General features: G+C 36.9%; 2 protein-coding genes across 2 annotated transcripts in view; one reads left to right on the top strand and one right to left on the bottom strand.

Annotated features, from left to right (window-relative positions):
• LOC148952056 (trypsin-1-like) overlaps positions 1-14,727 on the top strand; it is a 95,341-nt gene extending 80,614 nt beyond the window's left edge. Inside the window, exons 7-8 of the mRNA XM_089089519.1 lie at positions 590-647; positions 14,536-14,727. Coding sequence (XP_088945645.1) covers positions 590-647; positions 14,536-14,693 — 216 coding nt within the window. The 3' untranslated portion in view covers positions 14,694-14,727. The remainder of the gene's footprint in view (positions 1-589; positions 648-14,535) is intronic.
• A 6,027-nt stretch (positions 14,728-20,754) lies between these two features.
• The window catches only part of LOC148952055 (uncharacterized), a 318,887-nt gene continuing 313,118 nt past the window's right edge, over positions 20,755-26,523 (bottom strand). Inside the window, exon 34 of the mRNA XM_089089125.1 lies at positions 20,755-22,475. Coding sequence (XP_088945251.1) covers positions 22,388-22,475 — 88 coding nt within the window. The 3' untranslated portion in view covers positions 20,755-22,387. The remainder of the gene's footprint in view (positions 22,476-26,523) is intronic.

Below are 26,523 nucleotides of genomic sequence, written 5' to 3'. Positions count from 1 at the left end.
TAATAAAAAGAAATTAAGCCAAGGGCTCTTTTCTCTCTATTCGGTAAACTCTTAGCTCTTAGAACGAATGTGTGCCACTATTTTTTATAGATATATTTATTTGAAAGTTTAATCTATTAAAACACAAATGTACTATATGTACACTCTTAAATAAAACACTACATCTGTGTAGCCCTTCAACTCGCGTCTTTTATTCTCGGATCAACATGTACATTTCGTCATTGAAATTTTCCTAGTTCAGTGTTGCCCAGATTCTGGATTGTGCCACCACTCTTTTTTTCATTAAGTCTGTTGCTAATTTTGTCAGGGATTTGGCTAATTACTCACGTCGGCGTAAAATCAGGGACATTCAAGAACATCGTGATTACAATCTTAATTTTTCTATTTTAAACTGCAGACGGGCACTAATTATTCAAAATGTCAAGTTCATATATCGGGTATTTGACATGTCAAGGATGCGTACTCGACCTCACCACGGGGCAAAAAATATGCATGAATGGGATCCGTGACGAACAGCAGTAAAGACACAACGTATATGCTAATGAGACTCACTTTAGTTTATCATACTTATAAGAAAATGTATTTTCAGGGTGATAGTGGAGGACCTTTGCATTATGATGCAGCAGATAGAAAAATTGACATAATTGGTAAGTAAAAAATGCACTTAATATGTTTATGTAGAATTAAATTTTTACACCAATTCGAAAAATCGGTACTTGTCTATTATAGCGACCACACTCAAGTCCTTGATCTGAGTAAAACCGGTTTCTCTGTCTGTATTCGGAGATAATTAGCTTAATCTCAATGAGATAAATTGCTGTGCAGGTAAATTTTAATTGCATATTTAATATATAGAGTTGGTTATGTATTGAGTATATGCGTTCTGGGCGGCCTGCTTTCCATAATTCTCTGTTGTATTTTCCATAATTTTGCTACTAAAGTATTATATTTTCATCAGATTCTGGTATATTTCATTATGATTAACCTAACTTTACTTCCCGAGTGTGTTCACTATAATAGACAAGCACCGAAAAATCTTAGAGGGGGAAAACTTACTTACCCATAAAGCATAACTTGGGGTGAACTAGCAAAAATCGAATGAGGTTGAATGCCAAATTGAGTGGTAGTCATTTTTTATGCAATTTTGTGCGGCCAGAAGGAGAGAACATTCCTGTTCCATAGTGATCGACACCCATGGAATTCAACAGTGAAAGTAGCAACAAGAAACGTAAAATCCCGTAATTTCCAAGTTTGCATGTTCAATAAGATATGTACCTATAATATTTGTGCTTTTTTATTTGGTTCCGTCGGCGAGGACGCTTGCGGTAATTGAAATTTTAACCGCAAAAAAAAGCTGTACAATGAAGCAATGAGCTGCACTGCTATTAACAAGCAAATACGTTTATATTTGAAAAATGTTAGACATGGGTTTTTGATTAATTTAATCAAAGAGTCTGCTGCCTAAAGCGACTAGTCTGAAAATAAATTATTAGACTATTGCTGTGGTATGGTTGAAAATGAGGTTGGTAACTGGTTTCGTATCAAACAGTTCGTGGTGAAGTGTAAGGAGCGACTCAGCTCAATAGTATTCGAAACTCTAAAAACGGAATTTAAATACCAATAGATGCGTAAAAGAAATTGTATTATTATGCTGATTTAAAATATATAAGTTTGATCAAGTTTAATCTTACATATCAAAAGTTACTACTACTACTACTACTACTAACAACTCATCGCAGCACCAAGACGCCTGAGGCCAACACAGCTACGCACGCTCCTCCTCCACCCCAACCTATTCAAAGCCTCCCTTTATACACCCACCCACGAACTTCCCAGTTCCTTTAAATCTTTCTTTATGACGTCCTCCCACCCCAGACGGGGACGGCCTGCTTTCTGTTTAGCCCTAAATGGTTGGCTGAAAAGAACAATCTTCGGCATTCTGTCATCATTCATCCGCAAAACATACCCTAACCACCTCAACCTTTCTTTCATTATAGACCTAGAAAGCGGTATTGAACCACATTTTTCGTATAGCCTATTGTTTGAAATACGGTCAGTCAGCCGGGTACCCAGAACAATCCTTAAGCAATTTCTCTGGAAAACATCTAGCAAATCTTCATCCGCTTTTCGGAGCGTCCATGCTTCAGAGCCATATTTGACCACTGTCATCATTGTAGCTTCTAATAATCTAATCATGGTTTGCAGACTTATCTTCCTATTCTTCCAGACTTGACGAACCTGAGAAAATTTGACCTATTTTCAAAAAAAGGGGGCAACACCCCCCTAAAGGTCATAAAATCTTGATGAAAATCACATCATCAGATTCAGAGTATCAGAAAACCGTACTGCAGAGGTTTCAAGCTCCTATCTGCAAAAATATGGAATTTCGTATTTTATGCCAGAAGAAAGATCACGGATGCGTGTTTATTTTTATTTTTTATTTTTTCAGGGGTGATCGTATCGACCCAGTGGTCCTACAATGCCACGAGAGGGCTCGTTCGAACGGACATTATAAGTTCTAGTGCCCTTTTTAATTGACCAGAAAAATTGGAGGGCAACTAGGCCCCCCTCACACGCTTTTTTCCGAAAGTCACCGGATCAAAATTTTGAGATAGCCATTTTGTTCAGCATAACGGAAAAATCCAATAACTATGTCTTTAAGGACGACTCAATCACCCACAGTCCCCGGGGGAAGGGCTGCAAGTTACGAACTTTGCCCATTGCTTACATATAGTATCGGGAAGTACACAGACGTCTTTAGGCGGGCTTTTTTTCTGGTGGGGGTCAGGGGGAGGGGCTACGTGGGAGGATCTTTCCTTGGAGGAATTTTTCATGAGGGAAGAGAATTTCCATGAAGGGGGCGCTGAATTTCCCAGCATTATCAAAAACAATCAGAAATTAAATAAAAAAAAACAAGTTTTCAACTGAAAGTAAGGAGCAGCATTAAAATTTAAAATGAACAGAAAATATTACGTATATAAGGGTGTGGCTGCCTCTCCTCAATAGCTCGCACTTACGCTAAAGTGTTTTTTTTACTTTAAACGAGGATATTATTCTAATTTAACAGCCTTTGTGATTCAAGAGTCCTTGTTAGAGAAAACCTTGTTGTAAAAAAATTATTAGTTAGTTAAAAAAATGTTATTATTAGTTAAAAAAGTAAAATTAATATCTACATTTTGTTTTAATTATTTATGTATGGTGATCAAAATTCAAAACCTGTATTAATTCAAAAACGTTCAGAAATTAAATTAAAAAAAGTTTCTTTAACTGAAAGCAAGGAGCCCCATTAAAACTTAAAACGAACAGAAATTATTCCGTAGATGAAGGGGGCTGTTCACCCCTTAACGCCTCGCTCTTTATGCTAAAGTTTGACTGTTTCTCACAACTCTACTTTTTAAAAAGATAAAAAACTTTAGCGTAAAGAGCGGGGTGTTGAGGAGGGGACAGCCCCTTTTCTATACAGAATAATTTCTGTTCGTTTTACGTTTTAATGTCGCTCCTTACTTTTAGTTAAAAAACCTGTTTTTTTTTTAATTTAATGATATCAGGATTTAAGCAGCCTCTAGTTGACCTGAAATGGAAAACTTGATACCATTCGCAAAAAAATATGTTTACTTTCTTTGATAGCTTGGATATGAGATGAGATGAGATAGACATTTATTAAAAAAGAAAACAAACACTATTCGCCTTTCGCCTGCCGGGAAAGCCAATAAGCTTGAAAGGGCAAGCGAGGTTATCACTCTCAGCTAATTAAAACAACATTCATACCTTTCTACTCAACACACAAGAAACTTATCTGATGAAGGAATAAAGGAAAAAAAGAGAGAAAGAGGAAAAGACAAGAAGTAGATAGAAAAAAAGCAAAGTAAATCGGGGAATACCTTAAATAGAATGACAACCTGGAGCGGGCTTGAAACCAAATTCAATCACAAGATAAAAGAAACTTCTTTGCCCGTGACTTGTAAGCCGGAAGACTAGGCGCATTTTTCACACACTCGGGCAATATATTCCAAACATGGGGACCATAATGGTGAATCACAAAAGATGCCCGAGTGGTGCTCCTAAACTCATGAGTTAAGTTATCAGCTTTTCCTGTATTATGATCATGACGGTCTCTATTAAAAGTAAAAAGATTTTCAAAAGCAGGGGTGAACAGCTGATTCAAATATTTATACGAGAAAATCGCGACTTGGTAATCTTGAATTTGGGATACATCCATTAACCTATTCTTTTTAAAATGCTCATGAGCAGGAACCTCATCAGAATCATCAAATTCAGATAATAATTTTACAGCTCTATTCTGAAGTTTTTGTACTCTTTTGAAACATGTTACAAAATTACTTGCCCATATAGAGCATCCGTAGCTAATATATGGGTAAAATATAGAAAAATAAATCATTTCAGGATCTTTTTTGGGACTAGGTTTTTAATTCTTCGCATCACCCCAAGGCCTCTGCTTAATTTTTCAGCTATTGCACTTGAATGGTTTTTCCACGACAGGTTTTCATCAATTAAAAACCCCAAATACTTCGTTGTTGCTACTCTCTTTATCACATTTTCTTGAACCGTCATATGGTCATTTCCAGCACTAGACGAAAGTCTAGAAAATATCATGAAAAAAGTCTTAGAAAATTTTAGGGTTAACATATTTTGCTGAGAAAGAGTTAGAAATTCAGAAAATGCGTTATGAATTTTATTATATAAAACATCAAGTAAAGGCGCTGCCAGAAAGAGCAAAGTGTCATCTGCAAACAGGGTGACACCAGCCTCTGACAGGTAGTGTTTCACTCGATCAATGAAAATAATGAAAAGTAGAGGTCCCAGGATTGACCCTTGTGGGACCCCGTACTCTATTTTCTTTTTTGAAGATAAAAATGACCCATTCTCAACTATCTGATACCGATCGTGTAGATACGATGAAAACCACTCCAGACTTGAACCCTTCACCCCAATCGAGTCAAGAGCTTCAATAAGCTCTGAGTGGTCCACCGTATCGAACGCTTTTTTCCATATCCAAAGACACAGCTGCGGGTATGAGACCAGTTTCTAATGCATCACTAATCCAATCAACCAATTTCAGAACTGCTATATCCGTAGATAGCCCTTTTCTGAACCCAAATTGATTTTCAATTAGAATTTTATTCTTTTAAATACAATAACTTAACTGGGCATGTACCAATTTCTCATATAACTTAGAGAAAAATGGGAGAATAGATATAGGTCTTCGATTCGATGGGCCATCATTTTTCCCTCCTTTATGAAGTGGAACCACTCTTGCAATCTTTAGTGTTTCCGGGAAGATTCCAAGATTTAGAGAAAGGTTGATGAGGTTTGTCAAGACAGGTAAGACACTCGTTTTTGCGGCTTATATGAGTTTCAGGGAAAACTCATCCATCCCGCTAGAGCTTGACTTCATCGTAGCCAGGAATCGTGCAACTTCCCGTTCCGAATGTCTTGCAAACTCAAAGGAATTCTCACTTGCAGGCTGTCTTTCAAAGACAGATCCTAAACTCGCAGATGTGCGTAGTTTAGCCCGCGCTTGATCGCAAAGTCTTTTTCCTTCATTTGCAAAATAACCACACAGAAATTCAGATATGTCTTGAGAATCAGTAAGACGACCTCCTGTTGTCTCCATGAGTCTCACCTCCTCCTTACTATGAAATTTACCCAAAAGTTTATTTATTGTTTTCCATGTGTTTTTCATATTCCCTTGATTTTCATTAAATTCATTTTGAAAATATAGTTTCTGAGCATTCCGTTTTACTGAATTTAAAATATTCCGAAACCTTTTAAATTTTATAAAATTATCATCTGAATGATCCTTTAAATAATTGACATAAAGTTTGTTTTTCTGCTTTACTGAAACTATAATAGCTTTTTTTATCCATGGTTTCTTAGGAAAATTTCTATTAGGGTTTATTCTTCGCAAGGGACATGTTTCATTCATTACATTCGTCACTATCTCACTGAATAGGTCATATGCAGTATTTGGACACTTTTCCTTTATTAAATAAAAAAAACAAGTTTTTTAAACTGAAAGTAAGGAGCGACATTAAAACTTAAAACGAACAGAAATTATTCCGTATATGAAAGGGGCTGTCCCCTCCTCAACGCCTCGCTCTTTACGCTAAAGTTTGACTCTGTCTCACAACTTTATTTTTTAAAACAATAAAAACTTTGACTTTCTCACAACTCTATTTTTTAAAACAATAAAAAACTTTAGCGTAAAGAGCGAGGCGTTGAGGAGGGGACAGCCCCTTTCATATACGGAATAATTTCTGTTCGTTTTAAGTTTTAATGTCGCTCCTTACTTTCAGTTTAAAAAACTTGTTTTTTTTATTTAATTTCTGATCGTTTTTTAGTTAATGCAGCTTTTATTTGCATAAAAATTTTACTTTTCTTTTGCTAAATGGATGTCTTTACAAATTAACTTACGTAACTAACTTCTATATTCGTATATTTTTATTCTGGCAAAAAATACAAAGTTGCAGATTTTTGCAGATATGAGCTTGAAACCTATGTAATAGGGTTTTCTGATACGCTGAATCTGACGGTGTGATTTTCATTAAAATTCTTTCACTTGTAGGGGATGTTTCCCCCTCTTTAAAAAATCAAGTAAATTTTCTCAGGCTCGTAGCCTTTGATGAGTAATACTAAACTTAATAAAATTTATATATTTAGGATCAGCATTATAAACACATTCTTTTGATACATTTATTGACATCAAAATTTCGTTTTTAAAAGTTTCGATTACTATTGAGCCGTATCGCTTGTTTTTTTATTGTTTTTTTTATTACGTATATGTTATTACTTATATGAAAGGGTTCTCCCCTTATTCAAAAACACGCAATTTAAGGTAAAATTTAAAAAAAAAATTTATTAACAAAAACCAGAATCACAAAGGCCGTGGAATTATAAAGTATCGCTCTTTTGAAAGCACTAAAGAAAACTGTAGCGTAAAGAGCGAGGTATTGACTTGGGGGAGAACCCCCTCACATACGTTATAATTTCTGTTCGTTTTAAGTTCTAATATTCCTTCTTACATTTCAGTTGAAAAAACTTGTTTTTTTTTATTTAACTTCTGATCGTTTCTTAAATAATGCTTGGAAATCCGGCGCCCCCTTCATAGAAATGTCCCTTACCCCAAAGAAACATCCTCCACGGAAATATTCTCCAGAGTACTCCCCTCCTCTAGCCCCCCCTCCAGAAAAAATCCTTCCTGAAAATGGTTGTATACTTCCCAATAACCAATAAATAATGCTGGCAAGTCCGGCGCCCCCTTCATGGCACTTTCCCTTCCCCCAGGACCACTGCCTTCATGGCAAGATCCTTCCCTATAGCCCCCGCCCCTCTCCGTCCCCCCCCTACCCGAAAAAATCACCTCTGAAAAAGTCTGTATACTTCCCAATAACCAACACTATATGTTAACATTGAGTAAAGTTCATAACTTTCAGCCCTCCCCCTGGGGACTTTGGGGGATCAAGTCATCCTAAAAGACGTTTTTATCATATTTTCGACCATGCTGAACAAAATGGCTATCTCAAAATTTTGATCGGGTGACTTTGGGAAAAAAAATGAGCGTGGGAGGGGGCCTAGTTGCCCTCCATTTTTTTTGGTCACTTAAAAAGGGCAGTAGAACTTTTAATTCCCGATCCAATGAGTCCTCTTACGATATTTTAGGACCCTTGGGTTAATATGATCACCCCTGGAAAAAAAAAACAAAAAAACATAAAAAAAATTAAACACGCATCCATGATCTTTCTTCTGGCAAAAATGGAAAATTCCACATTTTTGTAGATATGTGCTTAAAACTTCTACAGTAGGGTTCTCTTATACGCTGAATATTATAGTGTGATTTTTATCAAGGTTCCTTAACTTTTAGTGGGTCTTTCCCCCTTTTTTGAAAATCAGTAAAGTTTTCTCAGGCGGATAACTTTTGATGGGTAGCACTAAACTTGATGAAAATTATATATTTGAAATCAGCATTGAAATCTGATTCTTTTGATATATCTATTGGTATCAAAAACCCGTTTTCTAGAGTTTCGGTTACCATTGAGCCGGGTCGCTCCTTACTTACAGTTCGTTACCACGAACTGTTTGATTACACGTGAGAAATTTGTTTCATCCATCATATTTGCAAAACTCTTTAGGTTTTTATTGTTCATTTCACGGTAAAACAAAGCCCGGTAAAACGAAGCCCTTTCATTTCGTTTATTTTCCTTTGACTGATTCAGCTTTATTTTACTTATTAAAAGAAGGTGATCCGAGCCGTCGGACACAACCACATCTGCTTGGGATCTTTCAAACAATCCACCATTAACGAAAAAATTATCAATTAAAAATTCCGAGAGATGCGAAATCCGAGTTGGAATAGTAACAAGAAGAAAACAATCATGTAACCCCATCAAATTAACAAATTCTGAGCTTTTCGCTCTTTTTAGTAAATCTATATTAAAATCTCCAATCATAAATCTTTTTTTATTTTCATTATTAATTTTATCTAACAATGGTTCAAATTCATCAAGAAAAAAACTAATATCACATGACGGATTTTTGTAAATTAATCCCAAAATCAAGTTCCTTTCCCCTTCATTTTTTATTTCAATGAAAAGTGTTTCGATCCTACCTTCAAGCCACAGAGAAAGGTCATCCCTAACCCAATATTGGGTACCTTCATTAATCAAAAGGCCTAGACCGCCCCGCTCCATGGTTGTCCGTTCTCTTCGCTCGCAAATATATCCTGGGAAAGAAAAATCACATGGCAGTGACTTGCTAGAAACAAATGTCTCACAAAGGCCTACAATACACGGTTTCTTATCTAGCGAACTTAAAATCTCACAAAGAAGAATATGCCGTTCTTAGACATTGACAATTCCAGAAAACGATCGCTCTTTCTGCACTCGCAGGATTTGAATACTCATAAAGATTATTCGGATTCACATAATTACTTGGGCGACAATTACGCTACGCTACACTTACGCTATTTTGATTTGGTTAAATTTTAAGAGCAGAAATGGGAGGGTTGGCATAAGAGGGGGATTAGTTGCCCTCAAATCACTTTCGACTATTAAAAAGGGCATCAGTCCTTTCTATTTTCAATATAATGAGCCCTTTTCAAAATTACCGTGACAACTCCTTCGATAGGAAATGCCCTTGTCTAAACAACAGCAACAACAAAAAATAATACATTGTATCATCATTAGTGTTTAGTATAAGTAGTCAAGGCTTCCAATCACTTTCGACTATTAAAAAAAGCACTAGGCCTTTCGATTTCCAATCGAATGAGCCTTTTTGGAAACGACAGCGCTTTCTATAGACACCTTATATGCCCCCAGGGCATAAATTACAACCCTTAATCTAAGGTCTGTTAGGGTGGTTGTCATCCTATAAGACTGAATTTCCAGAACTTTCAACTACGCTAAACAACATGGCTATCTCAAAAATTTGATTGGATGTGTTTGGGGAAATGGTGGGCGTAAGAGGGGTGTTAGTCGCCTTCCAATCACTTTCGACTATTAAAAAGGGTACAAGCCACTCAAATTTTCAATTGAATGAGCGCTTTTCGAAGTTTTTACGGCAACTTCTTCGATACGAAGTGCCCTGCTCTAAAGAAAAAAATTAATAAATAATACATTTTGCCAACATCTTTCTTATATGCCCACAGGGCATACCTTAAATCCCTTGCCCAGAGGGTTGTGGGGGAGTGTTCTCCTCTTTGCTTAGTCCCCGTTTCTTGTCTCTTTCTCGAGTGTCCCCGTTCTTTACTTAGGCAGTGCGATCGTGATGCCTATGATTTATACAACAACTTTCCAATCAATACAGCCCTCCAATCACTTTCGACTATTAAAAGGGTCCTAGCCCTTCGAATTTCCAATCGAATGAACCTGTTTTGAAGTTTGTACGACAACACCTTCTATAAAAACCTTATATGCCCCCGGGGCATAGCTTATAACCCATGCCCTGAGGGTTGTGGGGGAATGTCCTCCTTAAAAACACATTTTCCATCTGGAAATCAACTCCGCCGAACAAAATAGCTGTTTAGTAATCTTGAGTAGATGTGTTGGGGGAAATGACGGGCGGGAGGGGGGCTGGTTGCCCTCCACTCACTTTCCACAATTGAAAAGGGTACTAGCACTTTGAATTTCCAATCTGATAAGCATCTTTCAAACTTTCTACGACAACTCCTTCTATAAAATCCATATACGCCCCCAGATCGTAGCCTACATGCCATGCCCTAAGGGATGTGAGAGAGTTTCCATATTATAAGCATACGTTCTAACTTGAAAGTATCTACGCTGAACAAAATGGCTATCTCAAATTGTTGATTGAATGTATGTTGGGAAATGATGGGCGTGGGGGGGGGGCTAGTTGCCCTCCAATCACTTTCGACTATGAAAAATGGTACTAGCCCTTCGAATTTCCAATCAGATGAGCCTGTTTTGAAGTTTCTACGACAACACCTTCTATAGAAACCTTATATGCCCCCAGGGCATAACTTAAAACACTTGCCCAGAGGGTTGTGGGGGAGTGTTCGCCTCAAAAACATATTTTCTATCGGAAAAACAACTACGCTGAACAAAATGGCTATCTGAAAATTTTGATTGGATGTGTTGGGGGAATTATGGGCGTGGGAGGGGGGCTAGTTGCCCTTCAATCACTTTCGACTATTGAAAAGGGCACTAGAACTCTCAATTTCCAATCGAATGAGCCCCTTTTGAAGTTTATACGATGATCCCTTACATATGAAGTGCCCTTCTCTAAATGAAAAAAATAATACATAGTACATTGTGCCAACATCGTTCTTATATGCCCTCAGGGGCATAACTCAAAACCCTAGCCCCGACGGTTGTGCGGGAGTGTCCTCCTCAAAAACATATTTTCTATCTGGAAATCAAATACGCTGAACAAAATGACTATCTCAAAATTTTTATTGGATGTGTTTTGGGGAATGATGGGCGTGGGGGGGGGCTAGTTGCCCTCCAAACACTTTTGACTATTAAAAAGGGCACTACCCACTCCAATTTCCAATCGAATGAGCCCTTTTCGAAGTTTCTACGACAACTCCTTCTATACGAAGTGCCCGGCTGAAGAAAAAAAAAAACACATTGTGCCCACATCGTTCTTTACTTAGGCAGTGCTAGCGCGCTGCCTATGATAAAAACTTTAGCGTAAAGAGCGGGGCGTTGAGGAGGGGACAGCCCCTTTTCTATACAGAATAATTTCTGTTCGTTTTACGTTTTAATGTCGCTCCTTACTTTTAGTTAAAAAAAACGTGTTTTTTTTTAATTTAATGATGTCAGGATTTAAGCAGGGTTGCGTTCTATCCCCATTTATATGAATCATTTTGATGGGCTTCATCCTAAGGAGGATCAACTAGGGAATAAACTCTCCTAGGCTTATATTATGCTGATATTTTGATAATTCTAGATGGAAATATTATCAGAGCAAATGAATTTTCGGAGGTTTTGACAGTTCAGGGTGCAAGAATAGGCCCGGAAATTAATGTTAAGAAGACTAAGTCGCTAAGACTGGGAATAAGTGAAGGTGAAGAGGTAATGTTGGGTAACCAAAATATCGATAAAGTGAACAGCGATCAAGTGATTTACCTAGGTAATATTATTAGTAAAGACGGTGGGTGCAGTGAAGATGTTAAAAGTGGATTAGCAAAGGCCCGGGGGTTTTTCATAGTTGAAAAAAGTTTGGAAGAATACGAAAATAAGTCTGCTAACCAAGATTAAAGTGCTGGAAGCTACAAAGAAGACAGTGGTCAAGTATGTCTCTGAAGTTTGGGCGCTCTAAAAGACGGAGAAGGACTTGCTAGAGGTTTTCCAGAGAAGTTTCCTTCAGGTTGTTTTGGGTACTCGACCGACTGACCGTATCTCAAACAGTAAGCTGTACGAAAAATGTACGTTCAATCCTGCTTTCAAGGGCTATAATTAGAGAATGATTGAGATGGCTAGGGCACGTTCTGCGAATGACGGATGACAGATTGCCAAAGAACGTTCTTGTCGGCCAACTATCTAGGGTCAAACGAAAAACAGGTCGTCCCCGAATTGGGTGGGAGAATGTCGTAAGGAAAGATTTAAGGGGAATGGGACTTCTTGGGAGGGTGTAAAGAGAGACGCTTTGAATAGATTGGGATGGAGAACGAGCGTGCGTAGCTGTATTGTCCTCAGGCGGCTTGGTGCTGCAGTGAATTGGTAGTAGTATAGGTTCAAAACGTGGATTTGTTAAATACACGAAACAGTTTTACAATAATACGTACTTGACCCAATATTTCCGCAAAAATTTTATTTTACTGTACCATTGACATAGTTAGCCTTTTCTCCTTTCCTCAACCCCCATAAATGTGAGCCTTTGAAACAGGCTTTTGTGTAATTGCCTGGGAAAGGAAGGGGAGGGGGTTCCAGTTTGAACCTTAACTGATACGTGAAAAAACACAGCTTTTGGTTGTGAGGCCAAATAAAACCTTTAAAATAGTTAAGTCAAATCCTGACGATGGTCCTGTGCCTCAGTAAAACCTTTACTCGCCTTCAAGACTTAAAGATGAAAAAAACAAGTAAAATTCTTAGACTCCATGCTAACCAGGTAAAAGAGATTGAGCAGGAAAAGCTTAAAGCGTGTAAATATGTTGTAACCTAATAGGTTTTTTCCACTAGCCTACACCAGTGCGGGCACTGATGAGTAGCCATTCAGCTTATTAAGAAATGTAGGGAAAGCGGTTGATATTTTTCAAAGACCTGTGTTATTTAATGTGGAGGGTCAGAAATGAACTAGATGGGTTTTTTTTTCACATAGGAAAAGAGTTGGACTAATTAAACACATACATCAAATCTAGATGACGTTAAGCTACGATGGGTGAAAAGCAGCAAAATGAATTAGGAACTTCAACACTTGAGATAATTTTCCATGTGCAAACAAGTTTTGAGCATCGCAGTACATGGTGGCAGAAAATCATGAACAATGCAGCCTTTTTGGGCAAGGTCAAAGAAAAATACCTAGTAATTTAGCAAACGTTAAAAATTTACGCAACTTAAAATTAAAGTTAGCTTAAACTGGCGAATATAAACCCTTGAAAACATTTACAACGTGCAGAACCTTTTTTCATTTTGGAATTAGTTGCTTTGACTTTTATCTAGCGGAGTATTTAGTAGAACTTTTTCAGGTATATAGCCTTTGCACATCCTGTCCAAGATCCATAAGCTGCTTTTTAAGCATACGTTTGCTGGATGGGGTAGAACCACTCCGTTCAGAAAGAGCCCCCTTGAGCACCTTGTTGGCAAGCTTTATTTTAAAATTATCCTAAACAATTCTATAGAAAACATTTAGCAAATCTCCTTTGTTTAAAGCCCATGCTTCTTTGCGTATCTAGCTACGCTGATCACTGTTTCCCCGACCCTAGAAAACTTCTCAAAGGAGAGTGTTGACCTAACTTTTGATAGAAGACTTACACCTTTTGGTAAACTTGCACATCGCCTCCTTTCTGGCCAAATACGTTTTTAACCTTTGATCCAAGGTATGTATCTTACTGATTAAGACTAGCATGGGAATGGTTAAACTATTCGACGCTTTTACAGTTTTCCAGGTTCGTTTTCGGAATATAAATTAAATATAATTCTACTTTCTCCTCACCATCTTGTTTCTCGGTTTTCCCCTAGGCTTTCGAACCCCTCCTCTCCCCCAAAAATATCATCAAAACTATCAGCTAACTTCGACACATAACTTTCTTGATCCTTATTCGTTTCATAGATCATATTAATTATTGGATATAAGCTTAATATAACTATAGAGTTTTATATAACTATTTTACTATTATTATCTGGAATACCGTACAGAGGAAAGAGTTCGAGAATTCCTTGCCTATCAGCTGAATCAAAGGCCTGCTCTGTAATCAATAAAACTAACCGCTAATGTTATCTGTAAATCTAAACATTTTCTGTGTTTAAACCTGACAGTTAAAATATGATCTGTGCATCATCTACCTTTTCTGAAATAACTCTGTTGGCCTCTGAAAACTTTATCCACGGAGAATCACGAATTTAAAATGGAATTAGCGTACCTAGTAGTTTGTGAGCGTTGTAGCCAAAACTTACTCCCCTTTAATTCAAACATAGGCTGATGTTACTTTTCTGATACAAATGCATTATCAGGGTTTTTAGAAAATCCCCCAGAGCTTTTTTTTTCTCTACGCAACGTCCCAGTAATGTTCAAGAACTGTAAGCAACGCAAGTACAGTTGTTTTTGCTAATATTTTCCCACTAGAAGGGTCTGCGGAGAGGCTTCCCCACTAGAATACCTTTCCGCAAGGATAAACCGATAATAATAACCAGTTCCTAGTCCGAGAGCTAATGTAATACGGACCCAGTTTGAGAAAATGCCGCAGCTTGTAGCTAAAAAAGGATAGATCTACCCAACCCTTCAGATCCAAGATTTACAAGCTAATAAAAGACGATTTAAACACATCCGATAATATGTCCCCTATACTTGTATATCCTAATTGCAGCACCTTGACAACTAAAACAAATTAATTTTCAGGAGTTGTATCGTGGGGTCAAGGTTGTGGCCGAGCTGGTTTTCCAGGAGTCTATACTCGTGTTGGGAGATACTTATCCTGGATTGCCGAGAATACACGAGACGCCTGCTATTGCGGTAGACGTGAAGGAAGGGCCTCTTTAGATATTTGGAACAGATAGTGATACCGAATTGAGAGTCGCTAATAGTACCACAAAATCAACTTCAATACAGTGCCTGTAATGTGAGTCAGTTTCAACGAGGGTTGCCAAATCGAATGCTAGAAAGCCGCAAAACAAGAATTTGACAAGAGGACATTGTAAATCGACTGTATTTTTTTAAATTATATACATATTTCAGTTTAATATATGCTATTTTTACTTTTATGTAAGTATGTTTTGAAAAAATGGAAAAAAACAAATAAAAAATAATTCAATAATAGTTTTAATTAGTTTCGAAAGGAAGCAATTGGTTTTGAAGTAAGAAAATCCCACTAGCGCCACAAGCAGTATAGAAAAAGGCTAGAATAAAAATTAAACAGACAGCTTTAGAATTTTTTGCAAGTGCAAAAAGGACTTGCACTCTTGACAGACACGTACGCAGTAATTTTTACCCGCGTGAGGGAGGGGGAAGAGAACCCCCGAGCCCTCCTCCTGCATACTGCTCGGTACTGTTGTACTAAACGGAGTCTTTTATATAGTCCTAGTTTGGTTAATGCTAATGAAATAAAATAGGATGATTATATAATAGTTTAGAAACAAATTTGGGCGACTTATTTGCAAATTAGGGGGAGGGGGCAAAGCATACCAGATTTTAAGAATGTACCCTAACCTAATTTAACCAAACATAACATAACCGAGTTCCCTCCCCCCCCCCCAAAAAAAAAAACAACAACAATTTAAAAACAGTCCTTGCTTTTGTTTATATCCCAGAAGGCACTGTAATCGTATATCTATTTTCATCACGCATCTCTGCCTGTTTTGTGACTGGTATGAATTTCCGTATATAAAATAGTCCTTTTAGTACAAGAGTACCTACTGCTCTGACTGTTTGGTACTGAGAAAAACCAAAATTTGGCAAGGCATATTGATAACTCCGAATCCAAATGTCCTAAGTTCACAAAAGAGCAGCTTCCCAGGGAGAAATGCAGGGAAGCGACAAATTACAGCGTGTGTACCTGAAAATATTATCCACGGAGGCTCCATGTTGGAGAGTTAATTTGACCGCATATTAATCCTCTCCCCCATTAACCTGAAAAAAATCTCAGATTGTCATTTTCGGGTTTTCTAATTTTTCTTAAATAATCAATGTTTACCTACCCCACCCCCTTCAAGCCCTATGTATGGGTCAATCCACGCCAAATCATCCAATCGTGCCTGCGCGTTAAAGTTAAATTTTACTGAACAAATTATCGGCTTGGATATTCATTTATAGTGCACACAGGAATTATTTTTTTTTTTTTGAAAGATAGTCTTTCGGTATAAAATTTACAAATTTTAAAAATTCGAAAAAAAAGATGTTTTTTTAAAAAAAAAATCAAAAAATTTTGTATTTTTTCCCCACTTATTTATCCAATTATCTACATAGCCAGGAGAGGTTGGATAGAAAAAAATTGAGGAAATCCGATAACGACGGAAGAACTGACGGCCAACCGAAATTTTTGAACCCTTGTGCGAAAAAGCAGAACTTCAAAAATCTGTAAATTCTTAACGGTAAGAGCTAGGATACCATTTTTTTGTTTATTCTTGTCCTCTTGTCACCAGGTACAAAGGGATGTTTTGCATTTTGTCCTCTCGCTTTTATTTTCGGAGATATTTTCATAGAATTATGACAAATTGTGAAAATTGTCACTTTTCATCCCCAAAAAAAGCTCTGTAGGCAACGCGATCCAGGAAAACTACTTATTAGGTCCTAAACTACCAAACATGACCTACCTGAAACCGTAAAAAACCTCGATGGCAAAATTCGATCCTGATTTTTAAAAGAAGATTGAAGTTCGACCGTTTTTCAAGTTTCCTGTTATCATAAAAATGCAGATTCTTCTATCGCCAATTATTACATTTTTATTTGGTTAGCGAACATATCTTTTAATATGGCCACTCATGCTGTATCTCGTGTAACCAATCTCAAACTTTTCTAGTTTGAATGTAATTCATCAATTCAGGCACCTGGTATTCTTAGTATGTAGCATAGTATACTAAAGTTTTTTAGCCTACCCTTCATGTGAACTTGTCCGGAATTGGCTGATTTTACATTTCTTGAAACAAATAGACGCTTCTTCAAAACTACTTAGATCAATTAAGTTAGAAAAAAATGAAATAATGAAAATAAAACAATTAATGGTTGCTTTCTCTGCTTTTCTTCTTGTAAGTTTTGAATGTTTCTGTAACAATGGCTACTACATCTGGCTCTAAAACAAAGTTTCTTGCGGAGCGACTACGAGACTCAGGAATGGGCAGCTTTTGTAGTAAGTTAGCAGCTGGTACTATGCACGTGTCGTCAGGCCGAGGCCAACGAAAACTTGAGCATGGTCCATTTGGGTGCATAAACTTAGCTTCAACTTCGCCACTCTCCTCATCAATGCTTACAACAAACCCCACCCACCAATCAGAGCCATACACACAGGCTACGTAGTCTCCCGAGTCCAGATCGGTTAAAAGGACGTTCTCGAAATCTAACCGCAACACAATAAATTCTTCTCTTGGCAAGATAGTACCCAAATCCGATAAAACGCAAGCACTGATATTATTTTTGCCTTTGGGCCTAAAACTGTGAAATGACTGAGTTCCAGGAATAGTAATAGCTTTCTCAAAGCGGTCTTCGAGGCAACTTTCAAACTTTTCATTAACGTTATTTGACGAAACCCAAAATACTGTAATGTTGGGTAGGGACTTATCTGCCCACTCATAAAGATCGTGTGCCGTAAGTATCTGATTGTCAAATGCCCTTTGCAAGCTGGCGCGAGCTGCTAGTCTTTTCACAGTACCGCCAATCCCATCACACGCATTCTTTCCATGACACGAAGCAAAGAAATTCCACTCAGAATCTAACCCAAAGTCACTGAAATGGCAGCTCAAATTTGCAAAGTTTTTTCTGTTTTTGTACTGGGATCCTGCACCGTCGCTGAAATAATAGATTTTGCAAAGGCCGGGAATCATAGCCTTAACGTGAAGCAATACGACTTTCAAAAAAGCGTGAACTGCAGCAGTGTTATGGTCCGTGTGGTCGCTGATAACACACAAACTGTTGCTGATTAGGCTATCACCCCTACGCCAATATACCACAAACGGATGTAATGTTGCCTGAGAACTTTCCCAGTGAAAACCCTGAACTGCGTCTTGGACCAAAAAGGAAAAATTTTCTGCAAAGTCTAAAAGCAGGAGGACCTCATTGGAGCAGAGATTCTGCTTTAGTTGGTCTATGTAATTTTGCTGACGTACTGAAATGAAATGGTGTACTGTAAGGTTCCGGATTGACTCGACGAAATTCGGTATGAACACATCTATCGTTTCTTCTACTTGTCTAAGAACTGTTCGGTCCACATGTACCCACTCTTTATAGGTCACTGAATCAGATTCAGCTAGTTCCTCCCAGAGAAAACTCTCCAAGTCGTTTTGTTTATCAACACAGACAGTGCACTTGTGTAGCATGCACATTTCATTTCTGATGAAGCATACAACTTTGGACATCAAATCCTCGAGCGAAATCCTTATATCAGCGCCTAATCATTTAAGCTTAGCATTTTGGTGGTACAGACAAACACATACCGAATGAACCCCACTTGAGCCAGCTGTAACACACCAGGGTGGCTTAAGCTCAGCGAATTTGCTGCGTCCGATTTTGAAATCCGGCTTGTCCTCATTGTCCTTCTTAAATAACTCGTAAAGTTCAGAAATATTGCCAACAGCAGTAATTTCTTTTGTTTTTGTTCCCTTTTGCCATCGATTTTTACGGAGACGAAATCTTTCTTGCCTGGAAGCTGCCGGCTGTTGACGTCAGATTCATAAAAGTCCAGAACAGCCTGAACTACATGTGGCTTAAGAACATTAGGTGGCTTTTTTGAGGTCAAAAGAGGCAATATTCCTCCCTCCTTTCTGATATTCCTAGCTTTTCTAACAAGGTATTTCGATACTTGGAAAAAATCAGATACTTTTTGCCGGGGCCATGTCGGAGGCACTAGAGTGAGAAGACTAAGTTTCCTAGATAATGTATCCGAGGTTTCAAGTTTGGTTTTCAGAGAAATACAGAAATCCTTTGTTTCTGTGTCGTTCATCAGAAAGGGGACAGATTCTTCAGCAGACTCCATAGAATTCTGAACCAATGACGAAGCTATGCATTTGCGCTTCAGCACAGGAGAGGAAGTAGCACTGGTTGGAACACTCAAAGTGACATTAATGATTTTGGAAACGGATTCTGCAACCGTTTCGGACTTCCGTTTAACATATTCTTTTTTTTGTCCAACAGAGAATTTTAAGGAATAAGACTTGAGCGGCGAGGTCCCAATATTTTCAAATATACTTGAAACAACTGTAGTTGCGTTCGCTGTAGATTGTCTTGAGGAACAATCAGGCTGGGACTTGTATGAGAAAGATCCGTCGTTAGAAACTTGGGGGATATTAATAATGTCATCATCGGACTCTTCGTAGGCACGATCGTCAATTTCGGTGCGGCATTCAGCACACACCTTGTAACCGGGACTAAGTTTGAAACGAGACAAGGTTCTAGCGTTTTCTAGTGTTATAGCTCTTGTTCCTTTCCGAGGACAAGAGGCGTGCAACTCAAATGGATCACAGCAGATTCTCGGAACAGCCTTAGCAAACTGATGAAGGTAGAATTGCTCATGATGAAAGCAAATACGCTCTATGGAGCTAATAAATGTTCTCAATAAAATTGTCTCGCGACTCTGATCTGAAAGTTCGGTAAACTGTTTAAGTCCTTCTTTGCGAAAAAATGTTTTCTTGTGACACTCGCTATTTAAATGAAGTCCAACACAACATTTTTCAAGAGCTATTTTTTCTAATTCCGACATCTAACAATCCTCACAGTACGGTATGAATTATACTTCATTCACGGTCAATAGCAATTATTCGACTGTGAGTGAAATATCTGAACTTCAAATAATTCGATGACGCATCCCACTAACTTACTCTGGAGAAAGGAATCGCTCAATTTGTGTGATTTCGATATTTGAATAAACTGCTTGGCAACAAAGAATTTAAACTTGCAGCAGTTCATTCCGCATGCATTTTGTTAACTTGAAAAACGGTCCAACTTCAATCTTCTTTTAAAAATCAGGATCGAATTTCGCCATCGAGGTTTTTACGGTTTCAGGTAGGTCATGTTTGGTAGTTTAGGACCTAATAAGTAGTTTTCCTGGATCGCGTTGCCTACAGAGCTTTTTTTGGGGATGAAAAGAGACAATTTTCACAATTTGTCAAAATTCTATGAAAATATCTCCGAAACTAAAAGCGATAGGACAAAATGCAAAACTTCCCTTTGTACCTGGTGACAAGAGGACAAGAACAAAAAAAAAATGGCATCCTAGCTCTTACCGTTAAGAATTTACATATTTTTGAAATTCTGCTTTTTCGCACAAGGGTTCAAAAACTTCGGTTGGCCGTTAGTTCTTCCGTCGTTATCGGATTGCCTCAATTTTTTCTATCCAACCTCTCCTGGCTATGTAGATAATTGGATAAATAAGTGGAAAAAAATACCAACTTTTTGGATTTTTTTTTCAAAAAACCTCGTTTTTTGCGAATTTTGAAACTTTGGAAATTTTTTCCCGAAAAACTAGCTTTCAAAAAAAAAAAAAAAAAAAATCCTGTGTGTACTATCAACGAAGAGAACAGCTGAGAATTTTTTCAGCAAAATTGGAATTTCACGCGCAGTCATGATTGGATGATTTGGCGTGGATTGACCCGTATGCTTCTTAATATTTTTGAAACTGAAAATCTAATGGGCTAGAAAATAAAAGCTGCCTAAACAGCCATTATTGTGATAGAAGGGTGTTTGCTGTATAGTCATATTCACAAATTTCTACATCTACAAAATCAATTTTAGAATGTGTATTGAAATCCAATTTATAGGATTGTTAACAAGTTTAAACTATTTTTATTTTGTTTTTAAGTTTAGGGTGCGTTTGCTACCTTTCCTATTTTGATAGTAAAATACAAGACAACCATAGATAAAAATGACCCTAATTAAGAATATTTCATACCTTAAGGAAAAAGAAAAATGTCAACATCAGTTACAATGGATTTATTGCTCAGGAATACATATAAAACGAACATATGTATAAAAGACACACTCATATCAAAATAGGCACAGCCAGGGGAAGGAGGACTTATAAACCCCCTCTCTTATTGTATGAAACATATCTTTATTATTTTTATCTCATTTGACTATTTCATAGTTGTTAAAGAATTATTTAGGTATATATCTTTCCAAAAATTCCGTATATTATATCCCACTCAAATATGACTATGCTTATGATCAACAACCCCCCCGTGCTTCAGTATAGCTATACCTATATATGCCCATTAAGATCATACCTGATCGGGGTTTTCATAAACTCCCCTCTGGAAACTTCCCCAGGTTTAAGTCATTCCATGAATATAATACTGAAAAGTAACCCCTTTATGACAGAGATTTTTCAGCAAAGCCTGTCCAATAGGAGGCCTAAATCACACAGATATAAAGAATAAAAAACGCCGAAATCAACTATAAACATACGAAAAATCAACTGCTTTCTTTTGAACAAACATATAGAGAGCCACTTGTGCCTTGCTTGTTATTATTTTCTACAAGGAATGGTAAGCTCTGTAAGTACATAAAAGGTAAGAGTAGAGAAGACGGATTTTTTCCTGTTTGAGAAATTTGTAGCGGTAGTTGAAACTTTCAAGAAACAAACAGCATAAATTAAGGCTGTTTCCCTTAATCTTGGAGGTTGTTTTTAAAGCTCCTACAAGATTGAGTTAAATTATGTCTCAGCTTAAGAAAAAAAAAACTACTAAGAATTTTGCTGAAATCCTGGGGACGGGATTCTGTCACAGATACCTCTGATTTTCGTATTCATTAAAACTTTTGCAGCCAGACAAGTAGAAAAGGGCTGGAGGCACGAGCTCGAAAACACCTTTCCATGCCCTAGTTTGGTTCGTAAAACCGTTCATGAAAGTTTCATCGACCTGGCACAACAAATTTCTAACTAAACAAAAACTCCCTTTTAGCTACTTTTATCAAAGAAGGGGCTTTTTTTTAATATAAATTAGTTGAATATTTTCTTTTTCCTAAAAAAAAACTACAAGGATTAGAAAAAACAGAGTAGAGAATTAGTTTTGAACTAATATTTCTACTTCTGAAACTATAATTTTAGTTGAAAAAGGCATAAAATTAACTGTCACATAAACACTCAAATCATTTTGTTTTATTTCCACTTGAAGAAGCAGAATGTGGCATGGTTATAATATCAATGGCAGATAAGACATTCTAAATGCTTTGAACACAACCTAAATGAACTATGCTTTGAACATAACCTAAGGCACCCGAATAAATCGGCGAACAGCGACTAGTGCAAATTATTCTTTGTTTTTTAGAAGTTCTTGAGACTCGTTCCTGACGGAACTTGAAACAAGCAACGTCAAACACCAAACAATGGGCCAAATAGGATAAAAGTCTTTTTCTACAGACTTAGTGGGCCGTCTTGTGGCAACGCGCATTAAACCATATAATTATTTAGTTCTAACATTTCTAAGCTGGAAAATGAATCAACACAAATTTTTTTTTATAAACAAGAATGCAAACGAAAAGAAATAAACACTTTCTTTAAAAAGGTATCACTAATAAGGAAATGAAACAATTCCTCAACCACTTTCTAATATCAAGCGAGGAAGGAAGAATCACTGCAGTTTCGGGTATTCTTCATCTGGTAAGACATACAGTCGACATATAGGGCAGGTAGGTTTGGTCTTAAGCCAAGCATCAATGCACTAAAACAATAAAAGGGGAATTAACGAGTAGTCCAGTAGGAGATCCATTTTTAAAACGCTTAACATAATTCTTTGTTTAGTGCACGCTTGGAACGATAATGACAACTCCTCTGCTTTTCAGCCTTCACTTTGAACTACCATTTAACAACAATCAATCTAAAACAACATCACACAAGTATATTCAGAATAAAATTTAACACAAACTTCTTAACATCAATAAATCCAGTGAGTTTTCAGGTCGCCCAAAATTAGAGGCACTTATATGCGCTGTTCCTTATCTGAACAAACCACTTAGGGATTGAGTCTAGGGCGCCTTTGCAGTGGAACCAGCCACTTACTAATTTCATTTTTTAGACAAATGAGAGTTCTTCCGCAATAGCTTTCACCGAGTTTTACCACAAATGTTTGACTAAAAATTCGAGTTCCATTAGACCCAAAAGCCTTTTCAGTTTGGTTTGGTTTGACCTAAAAACTTCAGATTCAGTTGGATCCCAAATTAATCAAAAACTTTTGTTCGACATGGGTACGTTAAGTTTGGGACCTGGGCATGTTTAACCGTAAAATACTGAAAATGGATCTTTTAGAAAAATGAAAGTTCTTTCGCAAAAGCTTGCACCATGCGTATTTTTTTCGCAATTAAAGGAAAACCATGAAAATTGATAAGATACATGCTCTAACCATTTTGATGGTTGGGCTAGGACCGTCTTGCCTAAACCATGAAATTCAGGCGATTCTTTCAATATTGTTTTGCTCAATAATTTTTAAAGCGAAAAAAATTGTACATATGTAACTTTACCTTCGAAAGCCAATTTTTTGCGTAACAAATTCATATGAAGAATGAAGAACACAAAGAAAGTATTACCTGATGGCTTTCACTATTTAACCTAGGAATTAGTAGTGGAAAGCTTCATACTTTGCCCTGTTTGTTTTATCAGTGAAGAAGATTTGGATTACTCAATAGCATTGGCTATCACTTCCCGAATCTTTATGTCAAACAATTACTATAAAATTAATGAAGCATTAAATTGATTTCAGAGCAGATCTGCCCCACCCCTCCTCAAAATGGGCTAAGGGTGAAATCACATCAAAGAAGGTAGCTAGAGGCCAAGATCAAAGGAGAGCAAAAAGCATCTATGCACCTACACTATCTCAACAAGTGTTCGCCTCTGAGTTATAACATGAGAATAGTATTTGCATTTATTTCTAAGTCGTTTTTGGGCTGAAAATGACGGTAAATTTGGAGATATCTTCATTACTGAGCTGCAAGTTAGATGAGCACACCATTTGATACCATTTTTTATGCTCTTTTCGAATAGAATAATCATTTTACTTGGAATTTCAATTTTAACCCTTTTTAAACCTTTTGTAGAGCCAAAAATAAGAGAAAAGGGTGTCATCTTTAAGGGTCCATAAAGGGGTTAAAATTGAATTTCCGAGTAAAATAACTATTATATTTGGAAAGAACATAAAAAGCATCGAGTGGTATGTTCTCAGAATTCATAGCTTAGTAATGGAAATATCTCCAAATTTACCCAAATTTCTATCCGCAAAAGACTTTCATTGACTGCATGGGACACAAACATTCCGAAAGTTCACGACCTCAAAGGATTTCTTTCAGTCAGTCTCAGAAGATATTCGAGTTGCGAGAACCTAGCCCATCTTGCTGAACGCGTAACTTCAGTATAAACGAGTCACTAGAAATGCTCTGCAAATCTCAAATGCTACACCGAGGGACTTACTCCCATGTGTAGAGAATATCTTGAACACTGCAGGATTGAATCCCTCGCCATCTTCATCTGCTAAGTTGTATATTTCGTGGGGAGTCCTAAGTGACTCTGATGGTTTTGCAGGCTGCTTTGAGATTCGTCTCGGCTTCAAACTTTTTGAAGGATTCAAAATACTGAATTCTGCTTTTGAAAGGGTTGAGGCCTCTAACGCAAAAACTGATGTATAAAATCACCGTTGATCTTTCTGAACCAGCCTGTCTCGCATATTTAATACAGTATATTTTTTACTAGAGCTCCAGTTGAGAGTCAGTTATATTCATGTACATAGCTTCTACCATATCGCGCGAAATACAAATGACTGAGAATAGTAAGGGTAACTGCATAGTAACAAGTCAATCGTACACGATTTTGGGTTTTATGCTAACTTGATCAGAACAGGCAAGGAAACGCAGAAGAATCGTCGGTAGCAGGCAAGGAAAAGTCAATTCTTAAAGATTGAAGTCTCAATTTCAAAAAGTCTAACAAGATAGTTTTCAATCTTTAACATTTTATTTGGAAATAAGATGGATTTAATCCTTAAATTCTTCTAAAATAAAGTTTAGAATCCTACTTAAAACACACATAACAGCTTAACTGATTTATTTTGACACGTAGATACTAAAGGTGTACGTTCCATTATATTTTGGTTCAGCCTGAACCAGTCTAGTTCGAGTTATAATAATAAACCCTCCTTGTTCAACTCGTCACCCTTTTAATAAACAGACAAACGATTATACCCTACACCGCACTCAGGCAAGTAGCACAAGCAAGTGCAAGTTATCCAAAAAAACCGTTTATCAGTAGTATCCTTAAGCTCTGTTCTTCAACTATGACTGTGACTCGTATACTTTCTACGATCATAAACCAACTATCAAGATTGAGATCTTAGATTCCGTTTGCAGTCGCTAAAAAATAAATCAAAAGAATGTTTAATTTTTGTTTCAACGAAACTTTGTTTCAACATTTTGAGAAAATTTTTTCCCATTTTTTATTAAACTGTATGAACATTTTACGGATGGAAAAATCAAGCGGGCATGAAAAAAGGAATAAAGTAACTTGTAGTGTTATACTCTTCAATGAGGATTGGAGAAAAATAGTTTGCAACCTTCACTGAAAAACAAAATTACAAATGCCCTAACCTCTTCCCCAAAAAAAAACTTTTCCTGAAAGTTACAGCTCGATCCCTTTACTGGTAAGACGAAAAAAATATACTTACCAAACTGCATACAAAATACCTTAGATTTAGATTTTTAATTCGCTTTATTGAAAACTGATCTATTTTGGAGAAAATTCCAATCGATTGAAAAAACAAAAAAGTAATGGTTTCTTCTCAATTATATTTTTTGTTGTTGTCTATTGATTGGTGGTGTAGATTGATTGATTAATATACGCTTTTCAGAATCCAATCTAAGCCCAGTTTTGTTCAAAGACCTAGGCATCAAAAGACTCGGTCGACTTTAAATTGCAACAAAGATATTCCCTAAAAATGGGAAATAATGCCCAAACTGACAATAAAGATTTCTTTATTTTTTAGTCTTGAAACCTACATCGTTTTAGAACCAGATTTGACTACGTTTCAAATCTAGATTGCACTTAAGCCCCCTTCTCCTATATACTTAGCTATACATCATGCATCTTGGACCAATCAAAACTGCCTAAAAAAGAGATAGCAAATTTTGGCTGATCTCGATAATGATTATGGCTAGACATTGATATCTAGCTAAGCCCGCTGAGGATTGGTGAATTAGTATCAAACATGCTATTCCAATTAAATTCAAGATTTTTTTTTACATCTTTAATGTTTAGCGTCAAAAAGCACTGCAGAGGCTCTGCTGGGGTTTATAGTTTCAAAAGGATGGCCGTGTAAGAGAAGATTAATAAGTTTTGTTCATGATGGTAGCATTGGAAGAGCATCTGAGTATTTTCACAATTTGTCTTATATTTTTCATTTAAATCACTCGTTTTGCGTTTTTTTTTTAACAGTCTTCATTACTAAGGATATTTTAAGGATAACTTACTTGCACGTGTGAACGCACGGTTCACACGTGCACACGACGTATGTCGAAAAAGCTCAGGTTATCAGGAGACGGAACCATATTCACTGACTTGTTTATTGGCCAGGAATATAAATAATGTATGGGAAAAAATGAAAATATTTTCCTCAAATAAAGTTTCAATGAAAAAAAAATATAAATTTTCATATTTGTTTTGTTACTTGTTTGACATTTAAATGCCGACAAGAAAATAAATGCACGTTTTTG

This window comes from Artemia sp. Qi Xiang Cuo, chromosome 5 (assembly GCF_049724085.1).
Source record: "Artemia sp. Qi Xiang Cuo chromosome 5, ASM4972408v1, whole genome shotgun sequence".
NCBI lineage: Eukaryota > Metazoa > Arthropoda > Branchiopoda > Anostraca > Artemiidae > Artemia > Artemia sp. Qi Xiang Cuo.
Note: the sequence above shows the minus strand (reverse complement) of the source record. Positions and strands in the feature narration are given on the sequence as shown.